Source organism: Oryx dammah, unplaced genomic scaffold (assembly GCF_014754425.2).
Source record: "Oryx dammah isolate SB20612 unplaced genomic scaffold, SCBI_Odam_1.1 HiC_scaffold_6, whole genome shotgun sequence".
In the NCBI taxonomy this organism is placed as follows: domain Eukaryota; kingdom Metazoa; phylum Chordata; class Mammalia; order Artiodactyla; family Bovidae; genus Oryx; species Oryx dammah.
Genome location: NW_024070190.1, coordinates 6,947,133 through 6,973,745, shown reverse-complemented (window position 1 = coordinate 6,973,745; position 26,613 = coordinate 6,947,133). Strand labels below are relative to the sequence as shown.

At 37.2% G+C, this 26,613-nt stretch overlaps 1 protein-coding gene across 1 annotated transcript in view; it reads right to left on the bottom strand.

The window, feature by feature from the left end:
• Positions 1-26,613, bottom strand: part of LOC120865417 (lysosomal-trafficking regulator-like) — a 164,800-nt gene that overhangs the window by 47,117 nt on the left and 91,070 nt on the right. The window contains exons 25-37 of the mRNA XM_040242693.1: positions 24,918-25,087; positions 23,343-23,573; positions 21,008-21,174; positions 20,172-20,324; positions 16,351-16,542; positions 14,494-14,672; positions 11,912-12,118; positions 5,375-5,551; positions 4,728-4,804; positions 4,394-4,582; positions 2,209-2,354; positions 2,026-2,122; positions 1,204-1,265 (exon numbers count right to left, since the gene is read on the bottom strand). Coding sequence (XP_040098627.1) covers positions 1,204-1,265; positions 2,026-2,122; positions 2,209-2,354; positions 4,394-4,582; positions 4,728-4,804; positions 5,375-5,551; positions 11,912-12,118; positions 14,494-14,672; positions 16,351-16,542; positions 20,172-20,324; positions 21,008-21,174; positions 23,343-23,573; positions 24,918-25,087 — 2,047 coding nt within the window. The remainder of the gene's footprint in view (positions 1-1,203; positions 1,266-2,025; positions 2,123-2,208; positions 2,355-4,393; positions 4,583-4,727; positions 4,805-5,374; positions 5,552-11,911; positions 12,119-14,493; positions 14,673-16,350; positions 16,543-20,171; positions 20,325-21,007; positions 21,175-23,342; positions 23,574-24,917; positions 25,088-26,613) is intronic.

Sequence of the window (26,613 nt, the reverse complement as noted above, 5' to 3'; positions counted from 1 at the left end):
GGCAAGAATACTCGAGTGGGTAGCCATTCCCTTCTCCAGAGGATCTTCCTAATTCAGGGACCGAACCTGCATCTCCTGTGTTGCAGGCAGATTCTGTACTGTCTGAGCCCTGATGGAGCCCTAATTTTCCTGCTTGATAGGTTGTTGTTAATGCACATCCCTCCATCACATATCCAAACAGTGGGAACTTCCTGGAGCTCTGCACTGGATGCTGGTCACCCTGAGCCCTGGCATGGACAGCTCAAAAAAGGGCACCATCTCCATCCTAGTGACTGTGGGGCTCAGCCCTGGCAAGCTTGAAACTCTGCATGTTAGGGCTTTGAGGCTATATAACTTTAGCCTACTGCAGTGACTCTCCAATTTGAGGGTGTGTCAGAATCGCTGCTGGAGAAGGAAATGGCAACCCACTCCAGTGTTCTTGCCTGGAGAATCCCAGGGACAGGGGAGCCTGGTGGGCTGAGGTCTATGGGGTTGCACAGAGTCAGACACGACTGAAGCGACTTAGCAGCAGCAGCAGCAGCAGAATCACTGCAAGGTATATAAAAATGTAATGTCTGGGCCCCATCCACAGAGTTTCAGATTCAGTGGCTCTGGGCAGGGGCCTGAGAATTCGTTTTTCTTAGATGTTCCTATGTGATCTGGACGCCCCTGATTTGAGAACAATTGGCCCACAGCATACAAATCAGTTCTTTAAGGAAATAGAGACTATGTGGTTTAACGCTATTCCTTCATGTCTTGAGGAGAAAATTTCTCACTAAATATAACTATCCACAGATAGTTTTGGCCCTTCTCTCACAAGTACAGTGAAGAATATAAATTAAGAATAATCTCAAGGTGGATATATTTCATGTGTATAGGGATATCCATTAAAACAGTAGGCATATAAACATACTAATGATTCTTTAGTTTAGAATTAAAAATTGATACATAATAAAAGAAACAAATTTAAAAATGTATACCCATGAACAAAGTTAACTTTATAAAAATTAAAATGCCGTTCATATGCTTTTCAAAAAATAAGACTGTCATTTCTTCACATTCATGAGTCATATGCGTTATGACAGTGTTAAGGCAAAATAACCTATACAATATTAGAGACAGTTTACCTCATTTAATGGCAGTCTGTTAAAACAATGTTTTAAATTATCTAAGAATAAAATAGGCACAGTGAATATGTATAAAAATCTTCAAAATGTAACTTACCTAATAACAATTCACCAGCTGTCTCTCTAGATGGTGCAACGCTGATACACCTTCGATTGACTCTGTCAAAACATATTTAAAATTACTATGATTATATGTTTTGAACAACTTCAGAGAATAAAAGCTTTATTTTATCTAGTAGAAGATTTCAGCAGAGCAGGCAAGAGTTTCAAAAGCACAGAATGTCTTGTTAGAGTCCACATGAAGATATTATCTCATTTCTGACATTATAATAGCAGAGAAAATAACGGAAACTTTTAGAAAAGGTGAATAATGCCTACACCCTACGCAGAATACAAGGACTCAGTTATTTAAGAGACTTCAATATTTCATATTTTCCAGGAAATAAGCAAACATTGGCTCGTGCCTCTGAACAAACCCAGGAAAGAAATGGAGCATTATAGGAGAAAAGGGGGATTCAGAGTCAGAAAAATTCTATTCTTTAGTCTAGTCACTTAATCTTGACTCTCAGTTTTTTATCTATAAAATGGGCCTGATAACAACCTCCACTACAACCAAGTGACAGTCCTATCAGTAGTTACCATACTGACCCACAGTCCTCAACAATGCTATGACATGTTAGATGTGACTTATCTTCCTCACATAACAGACTAAGACTGAAGTCCAATGAAAACTCCCTATCAAAACTGTCTGATCTCTTCGGATTTTGGCCATTCAACTTTGTCCTCTCTTGAGCCATGTTCAGGTCTTTTCTTAAACCACTGCATTATCTAAAATAAACATCACATAAGCACTGCAATAGACTATTGAAGTCTCTAACACATTCAACAAAAGAGAAGTTTCTTATGGATTCAAATTTACCTTATAGACTCACTTGCAGCTTTGTCTTTTACAGTAGAAGAGAAAGAAGAATGAGTTTTGTCTTCAAATAGGTAAGAGAGTGGTGGTTTGACCACATCTGTTGAGGAAAAGAGATTACATCATCTTTGTGTAATGACCACCATTATCTACTATTTATATGTTGAGTCAAGAAGTCACTATTACCTTCTGATTTCTGTCGATCCCTAAGCAGATACTTATTTGGAATAGTTAAGTAACATCTCTGTAAACGTCTCCTCTCTCGATTTGGCCCTTCTGTTGGATCCAACTGCCATGAAGTTGGATAGTAGATGGGGTCATACCAGACTGCTCTACAGGTAGAAAGAAAAGGTTCAAGTGGCAATTTGAAGTACTTATAACTTAAAAAAAAAATGTAAAAATTTAACACGTAATCAAAACGGATCCACTCAATTGAAAAATCCCAACTATTGATATAACTAGACAGGGATATGCACACACATGGCTTTCCAGGTGGCTCAGTGGTAAAGAATCTGCCTGTCAATGCAGGAGTCTCAGGCGACGCAAGTTTGATCCCTGGGTCAGGTAGACGCCCTGGAGGAGGAAATGGGAACCCACGCCAGTATTCTTGCCTGGAGAAACCCATGGACAGAGGAGCCTGGAAGGCTGCAGTCCATGGGGTTGCGAAGAGTTGGACACAACTGAGCGACCGAGCACAAACACACTGCATACACACAGTACACAAGAATAACAACAAAAAAAGTATCCCTCTGCTCTGGAGTCCAGTCTCCTTGTCTCAAGGCAAGCAAGAAACTGCTACTAGTTTTTTGTACCTATTAAATTTTTAAAAAGATACAGCATGACTACTATATATGCTTTGTGATATATTAGACTTAGTATGGTCAACTAAAGAAAAAAAATCAATTTCCAAATAAATTTTTTTCATTTCCCATTTTGCCTATTATCTAATGTAATAAACAAAATTATTCATTTTTCTAGTAATTACATTTCTAAAAATGTTTTAAAATAAATTAACATTTGAAATGAAAGGAAATAGTTTATAGAAATAGATAAGAGAAGTAAATTATCCTTAATCCTACTACCCCAAACATACCAAAATATTGTTAGTGATTTTCATTTTTTAAAATTACAGTTATAACTCATATACACACATATTTTCTTATATACACATTCCTATATCCTGCCTTCTTTATTACCATTTTAAGTGGCTAAAATTATATTGAGTGAAAAGATCCTACTGTATTTATTACTATTGTTATATACTTAGTTGTTTCCAATTCATTCACTAACATAAAAAATGCAGAGATGAAAATCTTTGTTTATTGATTTTGCATATTTTGAATATTTTCCTTAGGACAGAATCACTAAAATAGAATAACTGGAACTAGAAATAAATTGTTTATAGGGTTCCTGATATATTATGTCAAAGTATACCATGCTACCAAACCTCTGATCAAGAGCTAAGATACATTATTCCTACTGTGGAGATGAGTTCCTAAAAAAACTTTTTATTTTAACATAAAAGGTAAAATATAGTATCTAAAGATTTTGAAAAACTAAATTAGCCTCTAGCAATATTCAGTTTTTCCCATCTGTTTATTAATTCTACTTGTCTTATGTGAAGAATATATTCATGTCTTTTGCTCAAACTTTTGGGATTTTAATTTTTATTTTCAAACTTTATGAAATTTTAAAATAATAAAAATACTAACTTTGAAATACATGCTGAAAATAAATTTTGTTGTGGCTATGCTTGTTAAATACACTGGAGAAAAATTAAAGTTCAAAGCCATTCATTTCTTCTTTGTAGCTTCTTCAATTGTGTTTGATCTTAGGAAGTTATCTATCAGAGTTGATAAATACTCTATTTTCTTCTGCTTTGTAAACTTAAGTTTAATTTATTCATTCACCTGGAATTTGCTTTAGTACATAGCTCCTCAAAGTCATAATACTAATCAGTTATGTTAACCAAATTCAGAGAATAATATTTTAATTTCCCTCTTTTCACTATTTGTGATGCATCTTTTTAACTGTGTTACTGAAGTCTTAACTAGAAAAAGATGTATTTCCCAACTGTCTTGTTTCAGTGATTTCCCTATTCTTTTGCAAAGATTGTATGTTAAAAAGAAAGCCAATAAACAGATATTACTCTCTGGAAGAGCTAATGTCTCTCTCTCTCATTATTTTTTCTCCCTCCCAAGAATTAAAAAATTCTCATAGGCATATTCTTTAAGAGGAAATAAATTACAAATGATTAAACAAAAATATTTAAGCTAATGAGATAGTATTATGAATCTTTATTCTAGAGTGAAAATAACATCAATATAAAACATTTGTGCAAAACCACTGAAAGCCCTCCCACATTGCCCACCTGTCATGCGTCAGTTGTTGAATAAGCTCCTGCCAGTGTCTGCTGGCACTCAGATCCACTTTGTACATTCCTCTGATATGCTGGATCACCTTTTTTCTCTCAATTCCTTGGGAAAGAGACACTGCCTGGGTGATATCTGCAGCTATTTTAGATATATCCTTTGATTTTGAATCCAAACGCTGAAAGAGACTAAACAGACAAGAAGCCTGTAAGTTAAGCATATGTATAGGAACATTAAATGTATATCAAAACATGGTACATTAAAACTAAAAGCATATGCAAAATATAATGGGGCTCCTAAAAGACATAACTTTTAGCACACATGAAATCCTACCTTTGCTGATTATTATTAACTGTTTTCTGCCAGCTGGCTTTATTCACACTTTCTTCAGTTTCATATTTCCTTTGTTCCTAAAAGATTTAGATAATAATATACTATATAAAACTTATTATTTATCATTTAACACTGGCACAGAACCCAGCAAACTAAATTTAAAAACAAGTAAACAAAGGAAAAAAAATTGTCTCCTGGAGACCAGAATATTAAACTAATCAGCTACTTAAATAATGTTCTAATTCCCCTTTGTTTCCACACACTTTGGGTCACAGAAATTAGGGTGGAATAGTTAACTAGGGCTGCCAAACCCAATGGGTTTGCATAGCTGCTTGCTTCCTTATTTTGCTTTTTCACTAAAGAACTGAGAACTTGAGGCTGATGATTCAACTTGCTTGTCACTATTAAAAACCTTTTTCTTCCCTGAAAGCTAGTGGTAATGAATATGGATGACCACAGAGAATAAAATGCTCCTTAAAATAAGATTATTTGTTTTCTCATAAAAAAGCAATATAAAGTATAAGAAAATTATCATTTGAAATTCACCATCAGTGGTACTCTATAGTAAAAAAATCTCTCAATCATTCTTTAGTTACAGTCAATGGGATCTCCTAAGAAAGCCATTTCTTTTGGTTTCACTGACTCACCTCTTTGATCACTCTAATAAGGTCTGATTTTGTTGATGCACTGGGAGGGATGCACTTATGACCACATAATTTTAAAGCATTCATAAGCAGTTCTGCTGTGTCTAGTTCTTCTTCAGTCAATTCATCTTTGTGATTATGTATCAACTCTGACAAATACAAAACTAATTTGGCTCCATGCTTTAAAAAAAAAAAGTAACAATTTTTTTAATTAAAAAAATTTTAAGTCATAAAGAATTTGTATTTTTACATTTAAATTCTTTAACAGTTACAACTGAAGAAATTCTCAAATGATTATGCACTGAGTATATGATGACATTAGAGTATATGCTTGGAGAAGGCAATGGCACCCCACTCCAGTACTCTCGCCTGGAAACTCCCATGGATGGAGGAGCCTGGAAGGCTGCAGTCCATGGGGTTGCTGAGGGTCGGACACAACTGAGCGACTTCACTTTCACTTTTCACTTTCATGCACTGGAGAAGGAAATGGCAACCCACTCCAGTGTTCTTGCCTGGAGAATCCCAGGGATGGGGGAGCCTGGTGGGCTGCCATCTATGGGGTCACACAGAATCGGACACGACTGAAGCGACTTAGCAGCAGCAGCAGCAGCAGAGTATATGCTAATTTTGTTAAGTACAATGTTGTTATGGTGACATAAAAAAGTCTTTTGAAAACAGGTTGTGATTTATATAATTTGCTTTAAAATACCTCAGGAAAAAAAATTATGATAAATATGATAAAAATACTAACAATAGTTAGACCTATGAGATGGTCATATGGTATTCATTAAGTATTCACTAGTCTATTTTTCTTAGTATGTTTGAAAATTTTTATTGTTAAAGGTAAAAAAAAGGGAAGAAAAAGAGGAAAAAAAGAAGAAAGGAAGAATAGAAGTAATAAAGGAAAGAAGGAAAAAAGCACACAAGCTTTTGGGGAAAGAATTTTAGAGAGGGTTTGCTAAAGGAATACAGAAAATAAGCTTGGGATGAAGGAAAATAATTCTTAGTTCTTCTCATAGAAATACTGAACTGGAAGGGAAACTTTCCTTTAAATCTTAAGCTAAGAGTCTCTTTAATTTCTGCTTGGGAGAATAAACACTGGAGAAAATACCAGAACAAAAAAGTATCTTTGGATCCATTTGTAAGCATTCACTATTCCCTGGGGAGAACAAAAGGTGAAAAACTCCAAAACCAGTTAAGATGTCAGCATTCAGTATGTGAATATTTGGGAGAAGGGTTGGTTTAGGTCAGTCTTTTATGAACAGGCCCTACAGACAAAATGAAAATGTTACTTAAGAAAATGAAAATGGTCCTTCCTAGTGTACAACTAAACCAAACTCTGATTCACGATTTCTTAAGTGGATCTTTTTTTTTTGAGCACACATGCATACTTTTATTATCTATGCTGGGATTCCAAAAGACATGGCTACCATTTTTGCTTTAGACGATTATTTGACTTTGGAAACATGTGAAATTTTATTTTTAGATAAGCTTTGTTTATACCAATTTTATGGGCCTCCCTGGCAGCTCAGACGGTAAAGATTTGCCTGCAATGTTGGAGACTAGGGTTCAATTCCTGGGTTGAGAAGATCCCCTGGAGAACAGAATGGCAACCCACTCCAGTATTCTTGCCCGGAGAATTCAACGGACAGAGGAGCCTGGGGATCTATAGTACATGGAGTCACAAAGATTTGGACATGACTGAGTGACTGATATGCACACACGCCAGTTTTAGTGCTTTTTATTCACTGTGCAGATCAAAGCTTTTTTCCGTTAAGTGGCTCGTTCATGCCAGAGATATTACACCTGATTGTTAAGTGTACACTATATATTATTTAGACATTAACTTTGCCAACAAGTTAAACATGCGTAATTTTATTTTTTAACAATTTGCTTTCATACAAATATCACTGTATTTGGCTTTACGATATTTTTAACTGTGAATAGTCAACAAATGGATTTGGAAACTATTACATTTTAGGTGATATTTAAATTCACATGCTGAATCACATCATGTCGTTTCCCAAAAGCATAAGATGAACATATGCAATGATGAAAATAGCAAAGCTTATTTTAATGCAACATTTTAAATTAGTCAGGAGACAGCTGTTAGCTGACCAAAAGAGAAAAAGGAACAGATGCTCTGCAAGTAAAAGGCCTGAAGAGTTGGCAAATAAAGAGGAATGGTAAAGGACTAGAATATTTTCATATGTGCATCTTAAAGGTAATAATCTTGATAGAACTCTAAAAATATTTGTTTAGTATTCGGTGACATTTTAAAATCATCTTGAAAAACTATCAGAAATGTTTTTTTTTTTCATTCTGAATGTCCAAAGAAACATGATTTTCCTAGACATTGAAGCTGTTTCTAATAGCTCATTTTAACATCTTCTGATCAATCATTTATTGACTGTAGTTTCTGGGACTAGAAAAGTTGTTTTTGGAGACACAACACACATAGAAATCTTATTTCCTGCTCTCAGGAAACTGATTTAAGGAATTGAATTTAAACACAAATTTTTAGAAAATAATACAATGTATAAAAATAAAATTTTCGATGAAGTTTCAAGAAGGAAGAGTTCTGAGTAGACTAAAAGAAGGAATGAAGATTTTGAAGGTGGTACCATATGATGTGGGTGCATGGCTAAATGGACACAACAGGCATACAGACAGACAAATGGGAGGAGAGAGTGTGTTGCGTGCTGTGGACAACATGAAGAAAGCAGCTATCAGAAGGACAACAAGGGATATGAAGATGTTATGAGAGAAAAGATGAGGAGCCACAGACTGGCTGGAGAATTAACCAGATTCAATTGAAGAGAAGCTTGGAGCTTTAAAAATCAGGCAGACTACAGATGGAATACAGCTTGTAGGCAGTTATAAAAAAGGCATAAGAAGAGCTCTCTATACTGCTGCAGAACCACTGCAGGATATATTGTTAGCTGAAGAAAGTAGAGTGAGAAGCGTGTGTATCATTCATTACCTTTTCTCCTATAAAGAAGTGAGAGAGAGAATACATACGCATGCCCATGTGTGTGTGTATCACAAATTTGCTTATATCTCCAAAACAAATAAAAACCAAATAAGGATGGTAAGCTACAGGGAAAGGGAAAGAATGAAGGAAGGCTACAGAGATAAAAACTAGAAACTCTTCAACTGTGCTGTATTTCACAGTTTTGATTTTGAAACCAGGTTGACATTTTACAGATGGCTCAGATGGTAAAGAATCTACCCGCAATGTGAGAGATCTGGGTTTGATCCCCGGGTTGGGATGATGCCCTGGAGAAGGGAACGGCAATCCACTCTAGTATTCTTGCCTGGAAAACCCCATGGACAGAAGAGCCTGGCAGGCTACAGTCCATGGGGTTGCAATGAGTTGGACACGGACTGAGCAACTAACACTTTCACATGTTTATCAGCTTTGCCCACTAAAAACGCTGAGAAGAAATGACAATCCAATAGAAATGAACATACCTAGTCCTTAGATTTGTAGTTTCTAAATACTATTATTTCATTAAAAGGAAATGGGCTTCTTGGGGAAAAAGTTTGGTTGCAGGTCTAGGGAAGGAAATATACAAGATGAGCCTGGGACATTCTTTGCTCCAGAATGGAAGGAAGTTAATAAAGCTGTGCTGTGCTCAGTCGCTCAGTCGTGTCCGACTCTTTGAGACCCCATACACTGTAGCCTGCCAGGCTCCTCTGTCCATGGAATTTTCCAGACAGGAATACTGCAGTGGGTTGCCATTTCCTACTCTAGGGGATCAAACCTGCATCTCCTGCCTCACTTGCACTGGCAGGTGGATTCTTTACTACTGTGCCACCTGGGAAGCCTCAAGTTAATCGTATTAACCTGTTAAACAGGCCATGTTAAAAGTATACAACAACTTGAATCTACAGACGTGTTCATTTGAACCTGAAAGATAAAAATAACTGCAAAGATTTGAAACTACTTATAAAATTTATAAAACAATATCTGAATTCATGACAACATCTTAAATATAAAAACAAATACAAAAATTAGAGTTTGCTAGGGCACCAAGTTATTATTCTAAAAACAAACAGATGAAAGAAACAAGCCTTTATCTTGCCTTTCCTACAGAGACTATATTTTAGGGTAGCCAAACAGCTACTAAGGGAATATTCTTCCCTATAGAAGAATCAGAGCTAACAGATGATGGTGGAATGAGAAACACAGAGAAATCACTATTTTGAAATTCCTAATGAAAAAGTGGATCTTGGCAACTTTCATTAATGGTTACTAAAATAATTAAGGACTGAGGGTGAACTTTATAATCGATGAATCAGGCTGCTACCATCTCAAAAAAGCAGAGCAACCAGATGTTTTCTGCCTGTTGCCATGATATAATGGAAAATGAAGTATTTTTTAAAAAAACAAAATAGGAAATAAAAAAACTGGAATCTAGTCAAGCCTCTAGATCTAGAACCACAAAGATACAACTAAACAAATCCAGAATGTGGGAGAGTCTATAGAACAAATGACTCAGTTTCATCAACAAATAATGACAGTTAAAAAAAAAGATTGGGGACAGTAATTACAAGGATTAAAAAAATGTAGCACACATCAAAAAAATATTGTGTGGGCCTTGTTTGGATCCAGAATCAAGAGAATTATCCAAAAAATTAAAAGAAAATTGGGAAAATTTAAACATTGGGTATTAGATGATAATAAGTAAGTGAGCCAACTCACTGGAGAAGACTCTGATGCTGCAAAGATGGAGGGCAGGAGAAGAGGGCGACAGATGATGAGATGGTTGGATGGCATCACCGACTCAATGGACATGAATTGGAGCAAACTCTGGGAGATAGTGGAGGATAGGGAAGCCTGGTGTAGTGCAGTCCATGGGGTCACAGAGAGTTGGACACGACTTAGCGATTGAACAAGAAGAAGAAGGAATTACTGTTACTATCACAGAGAGGGATAAGTTAAAATAAAGTCCTATTAGCAGAGATTCAGACTGAAGTATTTACAGGTAAAATAATCTGATACCTGACTTTATTTCAAAGTACTACAAAGAAAAATTAAAGTCAGGTTATGGTCATGTGGGGTTCTTTTTTGATTTCATCCAACTTTTAAGTTTATTTGAATGTTGCTATAATAAATCTTCCATCTGAACCATGAGGGCTTTGCTAGTGGAATCTGGGTCGGGAAGATCCCCTGGAGAAGGAAATGGCTACTCACTCCAGTATTCTTGCCTGGAAAAATCCCATGGACAGAGGAGCCTGGCGGGCTACAGCCCTTGGATTCCACAGAGCCATACACAACTGAAGTGATTTAGCAGGAAGGATAATAAATCTTAAAAAATTACCAGATAGAGTAATTTGGTCTTGAGGTGGAGAGGAGGCTATTGTAGTGATCCAAGCATTAGGGGTGAAAGCCTAAAGTGGGGGGTGGAGTGTGGGCAGAATATAGGGAAAGACAGGACTAAATAAATGACTGGCCTTGGTGATACAATAGATTCAAGAGAAAACAAAGTCAACCACAGTTGCAATGTTTCAAGCTGAAAGCAGTAAGGATACCACCAACAGAAACGGAAAAGTGGAGAAGTGAAGCTGGTAGAAGAGAACTTGAAACATCATGGTTGGATTCAGAGGGATGGCAGCTTAGCTGAGAATAAAGCAACAAAAGAACAGCTCTTTGACTATGTCTTAATTTTGCCTGTTCTTGGTCTTCATATGAATGGAATGATAAAATGCCTGCTCTTTGGTGTTTGGCTGTCCCTTTCAATGACACCACGATTTTGAGCTTCATCCATATTGATGGGTGCATCAGTAGTCAGTTCATTTGTATTGCTATATAACAGTCTAATGCATAAATATACCACAGTTTAGTTATACATTCTCCCACTGACAGATACTTGGGTTATTTCCCGTTTTTGGCTATTAGTAAAAAGGCTGTCATAGACATTCTCCTACTAGTCTTTTTATGGACATATGCTTTAATTTCTCTTAGGTAAATATCTAAAAATGGAATTTTAGCATCACAGGCTAACCAGTATATTTAATTTCGTAAGAAACTGCTAAACAGAATGGTTACACCACTTAAATCCTCCATCTACTGCTTGCTAAGTGATACAATTTATAGATTCCAAAACAGCTTGAGTATTTTGATTTTACCATTCCAGATGATCAACAAATATTTTAACTTACTGTAAATATTTTTGAAATATGTTATATGTACTGTTACTTGGGCCATTCAGTATAGATGTTTCATGGATAATATAATGCTTTAAAAAGCCTCCAAACTGTTCTTAAAGAAAACACTTCAAGATTTAGTAACATACTATGAAGGATCTTATAAGAACTCAGGTATAGAACTTAAACACTGGAAAAAGGAAGGGGGATTAAACAGATTAAACAAATTGACTCTGGTAAGTGGCATCTGAAAAAAGACCTCAGAAAATATTTGTTTAGTTAGAAAACTATATTCATGGTATTTGGCATGAAAATACAGTTTAGATTCAGTTCTTGATTTGTATAGTTTTATAATAGCTGTTACTCATGAAGTATTGGGGTACTTACTTGCAGGGATGGGCTAAGACAGTCTCGCAGTATTTCCTGATGATTTGGTTCACGAACTATTTCAAAAATTTGCTTTCTCTCTTGTGAAGGGTGGGCTGGAGACAACATATGCACGAGCAGTCTCCCAAGTTGCATTCGGAAGGTTTCCTTACAAGACGATAAGATTTTAGCCCACTGCTGTTTGGAACTACTGGTTTTACCTGAAGCCTTAAATCAAAACAGGAATGAATTAGGATCAAATATCTTAAGCAATAATATAATAACCCTAACACAGCCCTAAAAAATCATGGAACATGTTTTATTCTAGAATTTTCAAACAGCTGAAATTAGGAAGATATACACATCCACACAAACAGGGTTTTAAAACAGATGGATGTGCATCAATATTTATAGTGGCATTGTTCAAAACAGCCTAAAGGTAGAAACAATTCAAATACCCATTGATGGATGAATAGATAAACAAGCGCAATATATACCAACAGAACAGTGGTTTATCAGGGACTGGGGGAGAGACTAATGGGGAGTTACTGTTTAACGAACACAGAGTTTCAGCTTCCGATAACGGAAAAATTCCTAGGGATGGACAGTGGTAATGGTTGCACAACAATGTGAATGGACTTAATATCACTGATTTGTACATTTAAAATTGTTAAAATAGCAAAATTTATATTATGTATGAGTGAGTGATGTCGTTCGGTCGTGTTCGACTCTTCAAGACCCCATGGACTGTAGGAGCCTACCAGGCTCCTTTGTCCATGGGATTTTCCAGGCAAGAGTACTGGAGTGGGTTGCCATTTCCTTCTCCAGAGGCTCTTCCCAACCCAGGGATCAAACCCGGGTCTCCTGCATTGTAGGCAGACACTTTACTGTCTGAACCATCAGGGAAGTCTTATTTTACCACAATTTAAAAGGGAGAGATAAAGAAGCTAAAGTCCTAAGACACTTAAAAAAATACCCGGGGTTTGGAAATTTTAAATGGCAAAAAAAAAAAAAGGAACCATTAAAGAACAACAGTAAATAAGCCTACCAGGATTTTACAATATAAAAGAGAAGGATTCATAATAGAGGCTTGAATTAGTACTAAAATATTGAATATTTTAGTAATATTTTAGCTGTTGTTGTTTAGTTGCTAAGTTGTGTTTGACTCTTTTAAGACCCCATGGACCAGGTGATGCTGGTAAAGAACCTGCCGGCCAATGCAGGAGATGTAAGGGACCCAGGTTTGATCCCTGACTTGGCAAGATCCCTTGGAGAAGGGCATGGAAACCCACTCCAGTAGTCCTGCCTGGAGAATCCCATGGACAGAGAAGCCTGGCGAGCTACAGTCCATAAGATCGCAGAGTCAGACATAACTGAAGCAACTTAGCATGCATATATAGACTGTAGCCCATTAACTTTCTCTGTCCATGGGATTTTCCAGGCAAGAATACTAGAGTGGGTTGCCATTTCCTGCTCCAAAGGATCTTCCTGACCCAGGGATCGAACCCTTGCCTCCTGTACTGGAAGGCAAATTCTTTACCACTGAGACACCAGGGAAGACTGAAATATTGAGTAAAACTGTCACAAATTAAGAATTGTATATAAATTGACCATCAATATCCCTTAACAAATAACCAAATAAGCTGTGCTTTTGAAGGTAGTCCCATAAGGGTTAACCTAATCTTGATCAAATATCCTTTATCTGGTTTAAAAATTGGAATCAGTACAGTTTAGAGTTTATTCTGTTTTGGAAATGGCTCTCCAGTTACTCCTAGTCCTAAGGGCTCTTTGTGAATGACTCAGTTCTAAGTGGAACCTGCAGACAACCAAATCTAGTTATACTGGCAGAATCATGATTTATGAGTTCTGCTAGAATTAGATTAGCCTTTGCTATCTATGAGTGTACTGACCAATTTCTCCCCTATGTTCAACTATAAATGACCACAAAAACCTAAGTGAGTTGATGATAAATGGAGCCTGATGCTTCTCAGTATTCTCTACATAATTTTGAAGATATTAGACCTGTTTAAGCCAACATCTGCACTTCATAATTATCCATAATAATAACTCTAGAGTAAGCAGCTATAAATAAAGTCCTTTAAAACAGGTTATTAGTTTAAGCTCTCATAGTAATCATCAAATTCCTATTCTTTTCTGATGCTGATTTTATTTAATAAATTATAATATTAGAAAATAGCTTTTGGGTTATAGACTTAAAAACCAATGCTGCATGAAGTGAGTAGTTCTGAAAAAGGCAAATTAGCAGTACGTTTTACTTCATTATTAAAATTCAAGTTGTCTGAGTTTCAGAAAAGTCTGTGATAGTGTAAGAATATGATTTTGAAAACGTGTAATACAGACACTTCTACTCCTGAGAGAGAAGGGGACGACAGAGAATGAGATGGATGGCATCATCAACTCAACGGACATGAGTCTGAGCAAGCTCCGGGAGTTGGTGATGGATGGGGAAGCCTGGCGTGATGCAGTCCATGGGGTCACAGAGTTGTACACGACTAAGCAACTGAACTGAACTGAATACAGACACATAAAACCTCTACTCCTTCTTTGTGAATGAACATTTCCCAAGTAACTAATTTACTCACACTAGATACTTTGAATCCTTCTACCAGATACATGAACATTTCTTTCTGAAATGGATTGAAAACAGAAGGCTGTTCATGATGAATATTTTCTTCAGAAATTTCAGTCTGGGAAGCTGAGGTCCTGCTTTGAGTTGTACTTTCTGGAGTACTCAAAATGTCAATAATATCTGGATTAAATTCTTTGAATTAAAAGAAGAATAAAAAATTAGTCAATTCACTAATACTGAGCCATTATAAATGATAGTGGCAAAAATATTCTATGTAATTACTAATTCCATTGTCACAATATAAACATGTAATAGCTGCATTTGACGTGAAAAATACAATATGCTAAAGAAAGTGAATTCACCTAAAACAATGCAGAAATTTAAGCATACATGAGTCATGTAATCCTAAATTAAAGCTTTGTTTTACTAATGAAGATGAATTAAACTACAAAATTATTAAAGTCATGGAGGTTCTTGTACAATAGACCATGTGATATTTACATTAGATAGATGTGAAGACCTGTTTAACCAGACATGCTATCCCATTAAATGCTGTGCATGTGATAACAGTTCAGTTTCACAGTTTACTCTAGAGGCTGGTTGTCCCAAATATAAATTAGAAAAGTTAAAAAAAAAATGGGTGTCACTTGAAATTTTTTAGAATTTTGGCTTATTTGTATTGTTTTTGAGTATATTTCTTTGCATAGCTTTTTTAGTGTTTGTTGTAGGCATTAAAGTTCATACATAAACATATAAATCATTAGCTCCTGTAGAAGTGCACCTTGAAACCACAAAGTTATAGCCCAACATTATGTATCAGAAGGACTAAAACGGAAAACAGTGAAACTTCTAATGCTGGTGAAGACATGCAGAAAACTGGATCACTCATACATTGCTGGTAGGAATATAAAATTTTACTGCCACTCTAGAAAAAGTCTGGCAGCTCCTTAGCAAGAACAAAACACACAACTATCGTTCCACCTAGAAACTGCACTCTTGGCTATTTATCCCAGAAAAGCAAAGACCTGAGTTCACACAAAAACTTTCACACACATCTTTATAGCAGCTAGCTCTGTTTGTAACAGCCCCAAACTGGAAAGCACCCAGATTGTCTTTCAACAGGTAAATGATTAAACTGTACACCCATACTATGGAATATTACTTACCAAAAACAAAAAGGGAACAGATTATTGATACATGTAACATCCAGGATGACTCTCCAGAGAATTATGCTGAGTGAAAAAAGTCAATCTTACACATACTGTACAGTTATATGCTGTATGATTCCATTTATTTAACATTCTTGAAATGATGAAAATACAGAAATGGAGAACTGATTGATAGTTGCCAGCGATTAATGAAGGGGTGGGTGTGGGAGAAAAAGAGGATGTGGCTCTAAAAGGCAACATATTCTTATTCTTATAGTGATGGAGGTGTTCTTTTTCTTGAGTGTAGTGATGTCAATATCTGGGTATTGATACTGAACTATAGTTTTACAAGATCCATGGCGGGGGGAAACTGGGTAAAGGGCACACAGGATCTCTCTGTAGTATTTCCTAACAATTGCATGTGAATCTATGACCATTTCAAAGAAAAGTTTAAAAAATATATTGGAAGTACTATACTATTTTAAATTTCAATGGTCAGTCTAGGCCAGCATTTAACATATTAAAAAAGTAGAATTTTATTCAAGGATACTGGGTCCAAATAAATTCTTTTACTAGTATGGATACTAAAAAATTTTTAATGCTGTTAAAAAATCTGAAATTTAGTCAGTTCTCTTTATCGTCTGAGCCACCAGGGAAGCCCCTCTCTTAAATTATGCTCATTTCAATATCTGAGCAAGAACACATTTATTCTCTAGTCCTACCTTGATAAACAATCCTGTTAACTGCAAAAACGGTGAGCCTCTGCAGCCTCTGTGCAAGCTCTGTTTCAGTCGCCTGGACAGGGTTCTCTTGGCTCATTCTCCGTTGCATCATCACATGAAGTTCATCACTTGCTACTGAACGCATTTTCATCAGAAGAGAGTCAGTTTGAGCAAGGAGAAATTTTCGAGGACCTTTAAGTATATAAATTAAAACATCAAGTGCTGGAGTTAACAAGGATCAAAGAAATCATTTCTGCTATAACTTTTTCATTATCAGACAATGAAAAGAACTTTATTTAATTCAAAGGTAATTTATACAAGGAAAGAGTGATTAAGAGAAAGTGATTTTTCCCTCTTTGAAGAAGTGCAACAGTACACTCTGATTTCAAAGTCCTAAATAACAATGCTATAGCTTGTGACATAGCTTAGTAGGATAGATATCCTTTGGAAAAATTTTAGCCCTCTGAAAAACTCAATCAGAAGGGTGTATATATTCAAACATTTTCAAATACCGTTTCACTTCTTCGTATTCCAAAATAATCAATAGTTTTTTTAAAGCATATCATGTTTTAGCAAGAACATTACTATTTTTGAGTAATTAACATTGCTGAAATGGCAACCCACTCCAGTACTCTTGCCTGGAAAATCCCATGGACGGAGGAGCCTGGTAGGCTGCAGTCCATGCGGTCTCAAAGAGTCAGACACGACTGAGCGACTTCACTTTCACTTTCCACTTTCATGCATTGGAGAAGGAAATGGCAACCCACTCCAGTGTTCTTGCCTGGAGAATCCCAGGGACGGGGAGCCTGGTGGGCTGCCGTCTATGGGGCCGCACAGAGTCGGACGTGACTGAAGTGACTTAGCAGCAGCAGTAACATTGCTGAATTTTATAAATTATTTTTGAGACGTGTATATAGTGACATAGTAGAAATCAGTCAAATACAGTGAAGAACTCAGAAAGGAGAGTGTAATTTCAGTAATTTATTATTAAAATGATTTGAAACATGCATCACATGTGATTCAGTCCTACAAAAAGCATTTCCTGAGAAAGGTTTCCTCAGGCTGAAGAGGCAGGGGTGGCTTCCTGCACCATTACTGCACCTGCTCCAAGAGGCACCCCACAGGGAGTGGATCCAGGAGAAAAGGAGGTAACTGAGTCTTGATTTAGCGGACTGAAGAAGGGCATCGGAAGATGACCATAGGAACCAAAATGACATCTTGGTAGGTGAGGAATAATGGAATCCTTCATTGGAATTGAACCTTTTTTTAAATTATGAAAGTATATATCAAAGTCCACAAATAGCCTCTATAAACATTACTTACAATAGGATTTAATGACTCATCCTGCAAGATATTGAAATATTTTACTAGCATTTTAGATCGTCCAGTATTTTAGGTAATCAGTATTTTTATCAGTTAATACAGCTTGGTGTGTAGAGTCACCTTTGAGACAAAAATGGAGCAAATATAAAGAGAAATTCATATCTGGGATATATTCAAGGATAATACTATCAGATTACATTAGTTTAAGCAAGTCATCCTAATCTCTGATATGACAGACCTGGAAGAAGTGGGTGTGAAAGGACACAAAGAGATGGGTGTGGGGCCTCCATCTAGCAGTTTCTAATTCTAGGCCTTGGTGGATCTGTGACACGAGGAAGCTGGACTGGATGACTTTCAAGGTCTTTTATCAAATTAAAAATTTTTAGGATACTATAAGCCTCATATATGTGGCTGGAATGTGAAGTCAAGTGGGCCTTAGGAAGCATCACTACAAACAAGCTAGTGGAGGTGACAGAATTCCAGTTGAGCAATGAAAGATGATGCTGTGAAAGTGCTGCACTCAATATGCCAGCAAATTTGGAAAACTCAGCAGTGGCCACAGGACTGGAAAAGGTCAGTTTTCATTCCAGTCCCTAAGAAAGGTAATGTGAAAGAATGCTCAAACTACTGCACAACTGCACTCATCTCACACGCTAGTAAAGTAACACTTAAAATTCTCCAAGCCATGCTTCAGCAATATGTGAACCGTACATTTCCAGATGTTCAAGCTGATGTTAGAAAAGGCAGAGGAATCAGAGATCAAATTGCCAACATCTGCTGGATCATCCAAAAAGCAAGAGAGTTCCAGAAAAACATCTATTTTTGCTTCATTGACTATGCCAAAGCCTTTGACTGTGTGGATCACAATGAACTGTGGGAAATTCTGAAAGGGATGGGAATACCAGACCATCTGACCTGCCTCTTGAGAAACCTATATGCAGGTGAGGAAGCAACAGTAAGAACTGGACATGGAACAACAGACTGGTTCCAAATAGGAAAAGGAGTATGTCAAGGCTGTATATTGTTCCCCTGCTTATTTAACTTCTATGCAGAGTACATCATGAGAAACGCTGGGCTGGAGGAAGCATATGCTGGCATCAAGATTGCTGGGAGAAATATCAATAACCTCAGACTTGCAGATGACACCACACCCTCATGGCAGAAAGTGAAGAAGAACTAAAGAGCCTCTTGAGGAAAGTGAAAGAGGAGAGCGAAAAAGTTGGCTTAAAGCTCAACATTCAGAAAACTAAGATCATGGCATCTAGTCCCATCACTTCATGGGAAATAGATGGGGAAAGAGTGGAAACAATGGCTGACTTTATTTTGGGGGGCTCCAAAATCACTGTGAATGCAATCATGCAGCCATGAAATTAAAAGACGCTTACTCCTTGGAAGGAAAGTTATGACCAACCTAGACAGCACATTAAAAAGCAGAGACATTACTTTGCCAACAAAGGTCCATTTAGTCAAGGCTATGGTTTTTCTAGTAGTCATGTATGGATGTGAGAGTTGGACTGTGAAGAAAGCTGAGCACCGAAGAATTGACGCTTTTGAACTGTGGTGTTGGAGAAGACTCTTTAGAGTCCCTTGGACTGCAAGGAAATCCAACCAGTCCATCCTAAAGGAGATCAGTCCTAGGTGTTCACTGGAGGGACTGATGTTGACGCTGAAACTCCAATACTTTGGCCACCTTATGTGGGGTGCTGACTCATTTGAAAAGAGCCTGATGCTGGAAAAGATTGAGGGCAGGAGGAAAAGGGGACGACAGAGGATGAGATGGTTGGACAGCATCACCGACACAATGGACAGGAAGGCCTGGCATGCTGCGGTTGGTTCATGGGGTCGCAAACAGTTGGACACTACTGAGCGACTGAACTGAACTGAACGTTAAGATAAAATCAAAACTCCTTAACATGGCCTGTAAGAACTGGTCCACACCATCCTGTAGCATCTCACCTGGTGGCACCATCTCATCAAGGACTACACTCCAGCTACATGGCTGCCTTTCAGTTCTCTGAACAAGCTTAGCTTTTTGCTACCTCGACACCTGCACATCAGCTGTTCATTCTGCCTATAACACTCACTGACTTCTCTAATTTGTTTCTCATCCCTTGTATTGAAATCTTGCTTCCTCAGAGACTTCCCTAACCCTACATGTAAATCAGGTTGCCCTGCTCTGTATGGTCTCTTATTTCTATCCTCTGTATTTCTCTACCATTTTATGGTAGAGAGGTAGGATCTGTGTCTTTCTTAATCCTTGCATCTTTAACATTTAACACAGTGCTTGGCACATGGTAGGAGCTCAAGGGATAACTGAATGAGAACAGCACTGAAGAGAAAGCTAGAGAATAATTTCCTCTTGGAGGAAAACCTTCTCAAACACTACAGTTTAACTTCTGAAACAAAGCAATGTTTTTTAAAATGTGAGTGATATAAGAATATAGGAGAGTCAAACTACTTTCTATGTATAATTAGTAAAATATTATTTAAATACTCACCAGCAACGCTCTTTCGCTTTTGAAACATTGTATGATGGGGAGCAGAAGGCGACTGAAGTGAATCTGTAAGGTTTTCAGAGTCATGATTTGCAGTGGTCCTTATAAATTCCATAGCAGCCTGGAGAACTCTAAACTGTAGAGCAACAGCCATATCTAAAAACAGAAGATACTAGAATGTTTTCAAGCTATGTGATTGTAATTGAGTTGACTTTTATATTAATACTAATGCAATATCGAAAGTGTCAATAATGTTTTATTAGACGTAAATTTCAAAATTTTGATCATGGGTTCTTGATGGTAGTAAACATTTTTTAACTGTCTTTAAAAGCAACTTTAAAGCAAATTTCCAAAGGATCACTATAAAAAATTTTTAGCTAGTATTTTTCTAGCTCACAAATGTGTTTCATTTCATGTAATTGTCTTAAAAGAATAGGCTTTTTAATACAGAAGGCAAAAGTTTAACCAAAAGTTTAAAATATGAAATTCTCACATTTTTATGCCCCATATTCACTTTCATATTCGCTACCAAAGAAAATTAAAGGGTATTATTAGTCAACATAAGCCTTTTAATTTTACTTGGCAAGAAAAATCAGCAGTTTCTTTTAATGATATGTTGCCAGCTACTAATTACATTAGGGTGTCACTTGTAATTTTTCCCACTTAAAAAGGCTTCTTTTTAAAGCCAGTAAACAAAGTTAAGGGTGAACATTTAGTAGAACAGTTTCCTCTCCTCTAATCCACTCTCTCTATAGAAGCCAGAGAAAGAGATGAGGTTCTGATAACAGTTTTGGCTATTATACAACTGCTCCCCCCAATCCATAAAAATTAAATCTTACTTTGGGTCCTCCTGTTTTTGCTATTTTGAAGATATCCAAGCAGTACAATAAGATCTTCAATAACTCTAAAATACTGTGAGCCTGAGGAACTGCAAGCATGAATTGTAACTGCTATGAAAAGTTGCTGTATATCACAAGCAAGTAATCTGTATTCATTCAAAGGAATGCTAAAGAAAAAGAATAAATAATTTAAGGCAAAAAGAATTGGTTTAAATTCCTGTTCTGTTAGCATGCACTCATTCATGCATTCATTTGATATTTATCCATGCATACTCTATGGCAGGTCATATGAACTACAGGCTAGGGACAGATAAAAAGATAGACTTTGACTCGTGTCAAAATTCAGCTTGCAGAGGACCAGACAAGTGAACAGGTAACTATAACCAGTAAATGGTGTAAGTGTAACAACAGAGACTAACACAAGATACTGTGGGCGTGCACCACTAGGTTCCCAGCCACCAGGGGTTCTATGGGTGTGAAGAGGTATATTCTGAGGCGCCTCAAAGATGGTGACTCTGAATAAATTAATTGACCTCTCTGAATCCCACTTATACAAAGTATGGCCATTTTACGGGTTAAAAGAGACAAAGATTTGAACATGTATTAGTCACTTGCACGTGTGCTCAGTTGCTTCGGTCGTGTCCGACTCTTTGCTACCCTATGAACTACAGCCTGCCAGGCTCCTCTGCCCATGGAATTCTCCAAGCAAGGATACTGGAGGGGGTTGCCACGCCCTCCTCCAGGGCATCTTCCTGACTCAGGGATTGAACGTACGTCTCCTACATCTCCTGCACTGCAGGCAGATTCTTTACCACTGAGCCACTGGGGAAGCCCACACTAATCACTTATAAGTACCTAAAAAATATGAATTAGTTACTTCTGTCCCTCAATTTTTAACCTTGATCATCCACCTCAGTGTGTGATATTAAGCTTCCCCACTCCACGTTTTCAAAATCAAGCAAGAGTTAGAAATGATAACTTTTGAGGCCAATCAATAGAGTAGCATGTAGGGACATTCTGTAAGCACAATTTATTTAAAACAACAGCAGTAACAAACAGCTGTTAGAAGGAGCCTGCTGGTACTCTTTCCAAGTTCTACCAATTTCATGTACTGTACTGTAATCAAGACTAGATGTTTTGAGGAAATACGTTGTATTTCTCATCTGCCCAAGACACAGACCCTAAATAAGACAGGTGCCCAGTGAAAACTGAACTAAGCCGACTATGAATCCTCTCTTGTACCAAGAGAGTCTCCCTGGCCTAGTGAGTCTCCCGGGCCTAGAGAATCACCGAGGATATGCTCTGCCTTCTCTGCAAAAGTATATTAATATTTAATGCTTTAACATGCAGTAAGATGGTGCTTCTGAAGATTTGTAACATTAATATTATGCTAATAAAAATGTTATTCTGTATATCCTAAATGAGGACACCAAAGGCACAAAACCCAAATAAAAATACAACCTCCTAACATATTTTTCTAAATTATTAATCAATCTGGTGGGCAACCATTTGCCAATGTTCTTCTGACTGAGGAGACATATGTATACTTCCGGCTGATTCAGTTGATATATGACAGAAACCAACACAACATTGTAAAGCAATTATTTTCCAATTAAAAATAAATAAATTAAAAAAAAGTAAATTCAGTATGGTAGTTAACAGTGGGAGAAAACAGTAGTAGGAAAAGTGGGAGAGTATGTTGACTGTAAAGCAGAGCCTTTTGAAGTGAGAAGATTCAGCCTCAAGTTCTCTATTTACTAGCTATATGATCCGCAACAAGTTATTATATCTCTCAAATTCTCAAATTTCCTATTCCAGAGGGGGATAATACTTTCTATAAGACCATAGTGGAAGCTTGGTAAATATATCTGAGGACAGGTAGATTGGTTCAGGGGCTTCCTAGGTGGCTCACGTGGTGAGAATCTGACTGCCAGTGCAGGAGATGCACGTTCGATCCCTGGGTCAGGAAGGTTCCTCAGAGAAGGAAATGGCAACCCACTCCAGGATTCTTGCCCGGGAAATCCCATGGACAGACAGGCCACAGAGTCGGACAGGACTGAAGTGACTGGGCACACACACAAATTTGTTCCTTGTTTTCAGGTTCTAAATACCTAAATGTAGGTCAGATAAATATCTTAAAAAAAAAAAAGAAACAAACTTTATTGAAAATTATAGAAAATATACCCTCTCAAATCTAATCTAATCAGATCTGAAGGAAAGAAATTCTTTGAAAATATTATGGAATATCAGATGCTTTAAAGTAACCTGCTACTGAAGTTTTTTCCTTTCCAAAGTTGTTAATCAGAGGTAGTTTTAAAAAATGACTTAAACTTACATCTTTTCTAATCCATTCAGGGTTGCTACTGTATTACATAACACGTAGAGTAGACCATTATCCAACAACATATCTGCTACCTTAGAACAAGAATTTAATATTTGGAGAAGAAGTAAGAGAGCATTATGCAAGAGCACACTGTCGTATAAGGAGGTCTCTAGTAGTCCCAGCACAGGAATGACAGACCACTTCCGGAAGAGTCCCATGTTGTTCACAGCTTCCAAATCAAACCTATAATAAATGATACACAAGAGCATGTTAGAAGCTACTAACCATGAAATAAGGAAAAAATGATTGCAAAATTGGCCATTTTGTTGATCTGATTTTGAGTTCTTGTATACTATTTGCCTCTGTGATGGAGGTTATGGTTTTCCAGTGGTCATGTATGGATGTGAGAGTTGGACTATAAAGAAAGCTGAGAACTGAAGAATTGATGCTTTTGAACTGTGGTGCTGGAGAAGACTCTTGAGAGTCCCTTGGACAGCAAGGAGATCCAACCCGTCCATTCTAAAGGAGATCAGTCCTGGGTGTTCATTGGTAGGACTGATGTTGAAGCAGAAACTCCAATACTTTGGCCACCTGATGTGAAGAGCTGACTCATTTCAAAAGAGCCTGATGTTGGGAAAGATTGAGGGCAGGAGGAGAAGGGGACAACAGAGGATGAGATGGTTGGATGGCATCACCAACACAATGGACGTGGGTTTGGGTGAACTCCAGGAGTTGGTGATGGACAGGGAGGCCTGGCGTGCTGCGGTTCATGGGGTCGCAAAGAGTCGGACACGACTGAGCGACTGAACTGAACTGAACTGAACTGATGGAGGGAAGTTATTGACGTGTTTTACACCTCATTTTCCTTATCTGTCAAATGTGTGCGATGACATCTGCTCTACTTTCTTCTCAAGGCTGTTGGGAGAATCAAATGAGATGATGCAGAATTGCTTTGAAAAAGCCAAAAGCTTATGCAAATGAAAAGCAATACTGTCAGTGCTACAATTAGTAGGTCAATTCCTTGATGTTTGAACTGGCCTACTTGCAAACAAGTATCAGACACATTTCTCTCTACTTTATCAGACATAGAAATAACAGCTTAACATTTCTGCCAAACTTTTGGCTTGGGAGAAAAATGTTCTTTAAGTTTTGCATTTATTCATTAATCCATGAGCATTACACCAGGGTCAAAGCTCAGGAGTCGGTATGCCGGTTTACTCTTCTCTCAGATAACCAGCATCCCTGAGGGGAGTTAGGAGCTTGTCTATGGATCCCGCATGTAATCTGCTGCTGAGACTATGGGGGCCACCTTCTTCTCAGGTTAACTCTGTATGCCAAAACTTAAATATCACTTTCTTTTATTTGATGCAGCATTTCTTTCTTTTCAGTGCCTAGCTAGTGAATGAAATGCAAAGGAAGAAGTTATAGAAAGAATACCACATGGAAAATAAAAAATTGGTTCACCTGGAAAATGACTTCTAGCAGATTTTTTCTAAAAGTGATAGAATAATTTTAAGAGTCAGTTTAATAAATTTTACATTTAAGACAAAAGATCCCCAATTCTGGTGAAGGGAAGAATGCACTTACTCTTCATCAAGGCCAATACGTCGCCCAAAGAACATTTCAATGAAGCATTCTAATAATTCCTGAGTTCCCCGATGAAGATACAACTGGTTGGCTAGTAAAGAAAACCCACGATTCTTCAGAAATTTATCTTTTTGTTCCTTGGATGCTCTATTAAAATATGCATCTAATAGCTAAGGAAAAAAATTAAGACAATTTAGATAATATATTAAAATTTTATATAACACTACAAATCACACAGTGTACTATACCTGTAGTTTTAAGTTGTTTAACTTCACGTGTATAGAACATACAAAGCTCAAAAAAGAGGGCCACCTCTTCAGCAAAACAAACAAACCTAAAACTTTCTCTGTGACTACTACAGAATGCTAAGGATGTCTTGGAGGTCTTGGGTAGCCTTAGGTGAATATAAGTAGAACATTTGTGCCTAATTCTGAAAAAAGAAAGATTAGTCAACACTGTACAATGCTTTCTCTCAAAGAACAAAAATATATATCCTAAACCTCTATTTTCTAGACTTTCTGACATTTTATTTATTCTAAGCATAGGCCTAAATTTTTACTCTTTCCCAGTGTCTTAAATGTAACATATATATAATCAAAGTAATTATTTTTCCTTCCAAACTCACTTCTTTCATGGTTCTGGTATTGGAGCACAAAATCACCATCCTCCTAGACTCTAAGGCTGATCTCACTTTGGGCTTCTCTCATCCTGACTGCCCACGTGTGATTAGCACGGTCTCTCTCCTCTATTCCAGGGAACGTTTCTCAAGTCTGTCAGTCCTCTGACTTCCCACCTCCCCAGATCAGGGACTCAATATCTCTCCCCTGGATCACAGTGCGAGCCTGTGAACACAGTGCTCCCAACTCTTTCCCCTGCAATCACTCCCTCACAGTGGTGATAAGACTATTCTTTCCTAAAACACACATCTCTTTACTGCCCTACTTAAAAATCTTTCTAAGTTTACAGCATAATACAAAATACACCTTTTGCATGAATCCTGCCCTTGTTCACCCATCAGAATTATTTGGTTTTCCTATGCTTCCATTCTTCTTTATTAAGACTACCACTGAAGCATCCATCACAGAAGTTCTTACATTTTACTTAGTTGTGTATATGTCTCTCTCCCACACTGGTCTATAAACTCTTGAATGCAGGGGCTTATTCCCTTTTATATCCCACAGAGCAACTAGCCCAGTGTTTTACACATGAGATGGAAGCTATGTAAATACTGGGTTGAACTGAGACTGCTTACACAATGTCCCACATCAAATTAAAACAGTGGGATTCTTTGAAGATCCTTTTAAAGGCTTGTTTCCTAATGGGAACCATTCATATCAAACCTTTATTCACTCAATAATGTACTTAGGACCTTTTATAGAACAAACACAAGATACCTACCCTCATGGAGCTTATATTTCAGTGGGAGAGTAATAAAAAGTACATAAACAAATTAAAAAGGTAATTATAAGATATAACTAGGATGCTATTATAAAACAAATGAGGAGTAGGGCTAGACAGAAGATGATTAGGGAAAGTCTCTCTGAGAAGGTGACATCTGAACTTAAACCTGAAGTTAAGTGTCTAACATTTGACAATAATATACTCAGGAGAGACCTCCAATGATCTATGTGTTCCTTGTAAGTAGTAGATTTAAAAAACACACTGATACAAAGCCATATATGGAGGAAGGCTTAAA